The 7,500-nt window shown below is 34.9% G+C and overlaps 1 protein-coding gene across 1 annotated transcript; it reads right to left on the reverse strand.

Annotated features, from left to right (window-relative positions):
* Positions 1–181: 181 nt before the first annotated feature.
* Positions 182–4,555, reverse strand: LOC144957799 (kunitz-type serine protease inhibitor stephenin-1-like). Its single transcript, XM_078889231.1, has 2 exons — positions 4,349–4,555; positions 182–974 (listed from the first exon to the last, which is right to left on the reverse strand). Exons 1-2 carry the CDS (start codon positions 4,443–4,445, stop codon positions 784–786), a joined length of 288 nt encoding a protein of 95 aa, XP_078745357.1. The 5' UTR covers positions 4,446–4,555; the 3' UTR covers positions 182–783.
* Between the last annotated feature and the right edge of the window lie 2,945 nt (positions 4,556–7,500).

Genomic DNA, 7,500 nt, shown 5'->3' on the forward strand with positions numbered 1-7,500 from the left:
TTTTAGTGAATACGTAATCGTTGAATAATGCTCTGAATGCGTTAAGAATAATATACGATTCTTTAATCTTTTTGTAGATATTTATTAAACGAGTTATTTTTATCGTGCCAAATAATACAACGAGATTACGAGTTATCTCCTTATTCATCAGATCAATAGAAACATAACACGAACACAGACATTGCTGTTAAAGAAAAGTTTTTATTTATTTTTCTTTGGACATTATGGCGACTTACTAAATCTTTAAAATTAAAAAGAAAATAGTTCGCTAATTATAGATAGCAGTAATAAATCTCCATCAAAATAAAATATTATTTAACACATGAAATTGGACTGAGTTTTTTTCTTAGCATCTAGAAGTCTGAGTGCACATATTTGCGAGTCTGATAAGGGTACCAAGATAAGGGTGTCATTTGACAGTCTTAACTCTCTCCTTACTAGCCATTTTCAGGATTTTCCCCAAAACTTCACATCCAACTCACACAAAAATATATTTTTTATCACTCAAACACAATAGCTGTAAAGTTCTTGTGATAAATAATTTCTTTAGCAAAACATGCTCTACAATACACTGTTCATTTTCTTTAAATGTATGATTTACAAAAGAAAGTTGAATAAGAAAAATGTTGGTTGTATCGTAACGAATGTGACGATTTTCCTATAGTTGGTAAGGAGAGGGTTAAAACTAACAAAACTTTGCACTGGTATCAAATTTCTACAACAACAATACAGCTTAATCAGACCCGCAAATAAATAATAAATTAAATAAGCACAGCTCGATGGTTACATCTCCTTATCTGAAGAATTATGAATACACGTTCTTTCGCAATCTTCCCTCGTCCAATAACTGTTAGGGCCGGGCAAACACCCCACGTGATACTGGCATGTTCCTGTTGATGGATCGTAGTAATACTCTTGCAAAAGCGCCGCGCATACCGGGCCGCCTTCGGACTGAGACAGAGGAGCGCATGCAGCTGAAAAGAACAAGAACAAGAAAGGGAATTATCTCGTGTTTAGCTAGATTACAGATTGGAGAAAAGTTATAGGAAGGTTTGATTGATGGCAGATGAGAGATGTGCAATAATGAATTAATAAATAGAGGTGCCTAAATGAGTCAATAAAATGGAGATAAAGATAAAGGGAGTAAATCTGACTCATGAATGAACAAACAACACAAAACAAACGACGTTTCGGCCGTTGGCCTTTTTCAAGTAAACACAGAATTATATATTTATATTAGATTATATTAGATCTTATATAAATATATATGTATTCTGCGTTTACTTGAAAAAGGCCAAGGGCCGAAACGTTGTTTGTTTTGTGTTGTTCATTCATGAGTCAGATTTACTCCCTTTATCTTTATCTCCAATAATGAACTACTGTGCTACTGTTACTACTACTACTACTACTACTACTACTACTACTACTACTACTACTACTACTACTACTACTACTACTACTACTACTATGTTACTCCTACTACTATTACTACTACTACTACTACTACTACTACTACTACTACTACTACTACTACAACACACAACAACAACATAACTACTACTACTAACTACTACTATACTACTACTACTCTACTACTTACTATACTACTACTACTACTACTACTACTACTACTACTACTATTACTACTACTACTACTACTACTACTATTACTACTACTACTACTACTACTACTACTACTACTACTACTACTACTACTAATACTACAATGTTATATGAAACTGGACACTAGCCCCTAATCACCGCCATGACACCAGATAGTATAACTTCAAATCAGTGGTTAGGAACAACGGACGGGGAGATGGAATTATTGTATTTTCCAAAACGGAAATGACTGATCGCATTGTTATTAAAAGTAATATGTTCAATTTCCTTTATTATGAACACTTAGAGATGAACATCGACCTAGGACCGCAAATACTCCACACTCAATATATTTATAGAGCACATAGTAGTGATAAACACAAATGTGACCTCTCGTCTCAAAACGGTATTATGTCGGGATGGACCAGATGTTAAAAGTCAAATTATAGTTAGATTGGTCTAAAATATGAAACATTGATATTTAGAAAAATAAAATATGATATCCCTTCTCATCTATAAAACATATAAACTCAACTTCACCATGATATTTCTGGCAAAAAAAAAAAAATCCATTTTCAGCATCTTAATCATCCCGACTTAATACCGTTTTGAGACGAGGGGTCACAAATTGCCGATCAGGAGCCTCCGAGATGAAACCAACGTAATACTTATTATCTGATTAGTCCACTAATAGAGGAAAAGCGATTATCGTTGGTGATTTTAACATTCCTTTTAAGAAACACAAGAACATTAAAAGACATGATTTATCAACATTCATTAATTCAATTCTGTCACCCCCAACTCATGAGAAGGGGAATATCATCGACTGGGTTGTTATCAAAGAATCCAATAAAGAACTCAACAACACAGCTATAACTGAAGTCACTTACACAGCTCACAAATTAATAAAAATAAATATAAATAATGACAAAATAAAGACTATGAGTAAGAAACGTAATATTCAGCTTGAGACATGGATTTGTTTATAACTTTTGTAAACAAAGCAGTGGGTTTACATTTGTTGAGAAATATCCAATTGTTGGACAGCAACAAGTCATGTGATCGATGACCTGGTTGGACGAAAACATGAATATAGATCACTCCCATTGGAACGTGAGTATCCGCAACACTCTAAAAAAAACACACACCTTTAAAAACCCAGAGAAATTCGTTGTTTTTGTTTGTTTTTAAAGGGTTTTACGGCGCTTGCAACACATTAAGGTCATATCAGCGCGGGTAAAAAGGAAGAAAATGGGATAGTAAAAAGTTATAGAAGTACATTTGAAGCACCCAAGAAAAAAGTAAGACAAAGGGGAATTTCTTCAAGTAGGGAAAAGATGTAGATTCCAAGAGCACACTATCAATGTACTTAGTTTGAGATCACCTAAAAATTTCACCGAGATACCAGCACAAGATCCCACTAAGAAGAATACATTCAAATGTTTACAATCATATGATAAAGATAAAAAGAAATAACAGAGAGACGATTTACAAAAAAAAAAAAAAATATCATCTCCCAAAACTGTAACTATACATTAGACTGTTTCCTCCCAGCCAAGAACCCCGGCCAGGGTAGGACAAGACGAAGTAATCTCATTCAAAGTCAAAGACAGAAAGCAATTGGGAAACGGATGTAAGCGTATAGAAGATACAGCAGGTACCTCCCTGCCAACTATGGGAGGTCAGGAACCACACCCAGAAAAATTCGTCATCGTTGTTTCGGTTCCTGGTAGTATGCGCTTGGCTAAGAAGCTCATAACATTGCCATCCGGAAGTGTAACGGACCAACACACAAAACTGTGTGTATCCATGAACGTTTATAGTCAGGTTAATACAGTTCAGTGAGCATTACTCACAAACGCGGATGGCAAAAAAAACAATAACAAAGATCTGAGTGCCGTCATCTTCGAACTATCTATAGATAGTATGCGCTTGGCTAAGAAGCTCATAACATTGCCATCCGGAAGTATACCTGAGTGACGTCATCTTCGAACTATCTATACACAGGATGTTGGCCAAACCAAGATGTGCGTGAGAAAATCGGAACGTTTATGGAAGAAGACCCACCGACAGGATCACTGGAACCGATTCAGACCAGTCACTTTTAAATAAAAACAAAATAAACAATAATAGCAGTTAAGTATGAAACGTTCAAAAATATAAAATCTTTAAAACAGCTATTCTCAACTGGTGGTGACTCAACAAACTATTTTTTTGTATTATTTTATTCATAAATAAATACTCCATCTAGCTACACTTATTTCTGCTGATATGTATAAAAAAGGACAACTGCTAGGATTTCAAACTTTAAATTTCAATTTTCTCCAAACTTAGAAAATGTGACTATGCATGTTTTTCCATCTCGATCTTCATATGACGTTCTTACTATTCTTTACATTCATAGTATTTCCTTTTGTGCGGTGAAATACGACAAAAACATTACAAAAATTAATTATGATTTCTTTGTCTAATAGCCGTTATCAGTTATAAAGCAATAAACTAAAAAAAATCATGGTGTTGGTATAGCTAAAGCATTGCGGTTCGATTTGAGCTTGGTAAAGAGTGGAAATGCTTTAAATAAAAGTTGACATTCTTTATATTCAATGTTCATTTAAGTACATACCTACTTCCTATAAGTTTCCATAAATTTCAGTTACAGCAACTCTTAAGTAAGAATTGGAGACCTTCCTAAAATTTATGACAGATAAAAATGAAAAATATATTAAAAAAAAATAATTGTTCTTACCGTTTTCTTGTGTGGATTCAACGGGCACTAAACATAACAAAATGGTGGTACACACCACCAAAATATAACTGGTCTGTCGGCCTCCAAACAATTGCATGGTCTTGAGTTATGCTTGTCCTCGAATAAGATTGTCTAGCAGTGACAAAATAAGCGAATGTGTGTGGAATGTTTGATGAGCGAGTATTGAAAGGGATCTGACAAGCTTTGAAAAAAACCCAAAAGCTTTATAACCATATGTAATGATCTCTACGTTGATCTAGTTCTGTAAATGTCAAAAAATGTCAATAGATAGTAAAAATTGTAATTGTAGTCATTATGGTTTAGTGTCTGAATAATCATGACATTTGACAGGATTTGGGTAGGCATATAATGATGTTGGTCAACGATTATCTTCATCGTGTATCATGACAATTACATTGTACTTAGGCTTTTTTTCTAGCCAATTAGATTAACAACTCTCTGACATCTCTGATGAGTGAGACGAACATACGCCCATCTGTCTACATATTCAAACACGCACACACACACACACACAAACACACACACTCACACAAACATACATACTTATATATATATATATATATATATATATATATATATATATATATATATATATAAGAACTCAACTATGCGCCGAATTGCTCAACTATTGCTTACAAATTTGTTTCCATTATAAGAAAATAAGACATACGAGAAAGCAACATTTTTTCATCGGAATTTATTCAAGCAAAAAGCGAAGTTTGAGTAAAAGCATTGCTAATAAATTTTCAGAGATAAAATTGAAAAAAAAAACCCCGATTTTCATACAAAATAAAAAGAATGGTACAATAAAGGTTTACACTAACACCAATCATTATTTCATGATAATATGTGACAAGTATTAATATATCAAGCTATTGGTTCTTGGTTGCATATTTTTACATTTTTGTAAACATTGTCGCCATAGATTCTCAACTTTATGTTTATACTTTATCATGCATGCCACGTCCGTAAACGAATTTCCATTTTTTTTGATGAATAAAGTTTATATTATTATTATTATTATTATTATTATTATTCTTATTATTATTATTATTATTATTATTATTATTATTATTATTATTATTATTATTATTATTATTATTATTATTATTATTATTATTATTATTATTATTATTATTAAAGTATACTAAATACTTAACCGCCGCTTCAATGCGGTATTATATCGTGACGGTTTAGATCATGAAAATTGAATCTATATTCAAAGATATGTTTGATAAAACTTCTGCCAACATTTGTTTGTGTCATTTAAAATTTAGTATATATCGGATGTAAGAAAAAAAAACCCTTACAAATATTTAGAAGCATGCAGCCTCCTCACGATAAATTATATAAATGATGCATGTCTGAAATTTGAGCACAATCAAACCTAGTCTACTTATTGAATTTTATATATAGTACACACATTTTCAAGAAAATATGATGGGAAATTTTAATTCGAAGATTGTTTTAATAAACGAGAATATTGGCTATTAAGCTTAACTGCTGGTCAAAATACTTCGCGATGGTGGTGGGCGAACGAATCGGCGGTCCCAGAAGTGGGTGAGAGAGGGATCTAGAAATGACTTGGGTTTGAAACGAATATTTTTGTGTTCGTGGATAGCTCACACGGTAGAGCCACGCTCTCACCTGCCAGGCGGAGTTGTCGTACCAATAAGGTCGCAGGTTCAAACCCCACCACCGCCGCGAAAAATTTTTATTCTCTATTGTCTTCTGGCACTTTTCTACTCACTTGATATCTTGTTGTTACCAACATAAGTGCCTGCTCCACTCACTTTTCTGAATTAAAAATTCACCCCATAAACCGGAGCATACTCAATGTCTCAATCGTTTCTATGTTATATGTTTGTGTTGAGAATATTGGCTATTAAGCTTAACTGCTGGTCAAAATACTTCGCGATGGTGGTGGGCGAACGAATCGGCGGTCCCAGAAGTGGGTGAGAGAGGGATCTAGAAATGACTTGGGTTTGAAACGAATATTTTTGTGTTCGTGGATAGCTCACACGGTAGAGCCACGCTCTCACCTGCCAGGCGGAGTTGTCGTACCAATAAGGTCGCAGGTTCAAACCCCACCACCGCCGCGAAAAATTTTTATTCTCTATTGTCTTCTGGCACTTTTCTACTCACTTCATATCTTGTTGTTACCAACATAAGTGCCTGCTCCACTCACTTTTCTGAATTAAAAATTCACCCCATACACCGGAGCATACTCAATGTCTCAATCGTTTCTATGTTATATGTTTGTGTTGAGAATATTGGCTATTAAGCTTAACTGCTGGTCAAAATACTTCGCGATGGTGGTGGGCGAACGAATCGGCGGTCCCAGAAGTGGGTGAGAGAGGGATCTAGAAATGACTTGGGTTTGAAACGAATGTTTTTGTGTTCGTGGATAGCTCACACGGTAGAGCCACGCTCTCACCTGCCAGGCGGAGTTGTCGTACCAATAAGGTCGCAGGTTCAAACCCCACCACCGCCGCGAAAAATTTTTATTCTCTATTGTCTTCTGGCACTTTTCTACTCACTTCATATCTTGTTGTTACCAACATAAGTGCCTGCTCCACTCACTTTTCTGATTTAATAAACGCATCGCATATTAGCAAAATCGAATATTTCAGACCTAACTTTCAAATTTTGAAGTCATCTGTCGACACTACGACTACCACAACAGTTACTGCAACAACGATCACCACCACATCACCATCGTATTCATCGCTATCACTATTACCACCATCATCACCACCAGATCATCGTCATCATCACTACCAACACGATTGTACCCACCAGCACCAGATCATCATCATCATAACCATCACTATCACAACCACACCATTATCATCATCACCACTACCACCACTACTACAACCACCATCACATCACCGTAATTAACACCATCATCACCATCACTACTACAAACACTTTCACCACATCATTATCATCATTATCATCACTATCAGTACTACAACCACCACCACATCATCATCATCACCATCTCCACGATCACCAACAATTTACTCAAAACCCTTCCTCAGTCAAGACATAAATTCATTAATAAATTCCACATCGACGATAGATAAATTTTGTAGGTCTCCTCTGGTGTAGAAAATCTTGGAAAG

The sequence above is a fragment of the Berghia stephanieae genome, chromosome 12 (genome assembly GCF_034508935.2).
Source record: "Berghia stephanieae isolate SIO BIC M18660-M18661 chromosome 12, UCSD_Bste_1.3, whole genome shotgun sequence".
Taxonomy (NCBI): Eukaryota; Metazoa; Mollusca; class Gastropoda; order Nudibranchia; family Aeolidiidae; genus Berghia; species Berghia stephanieae.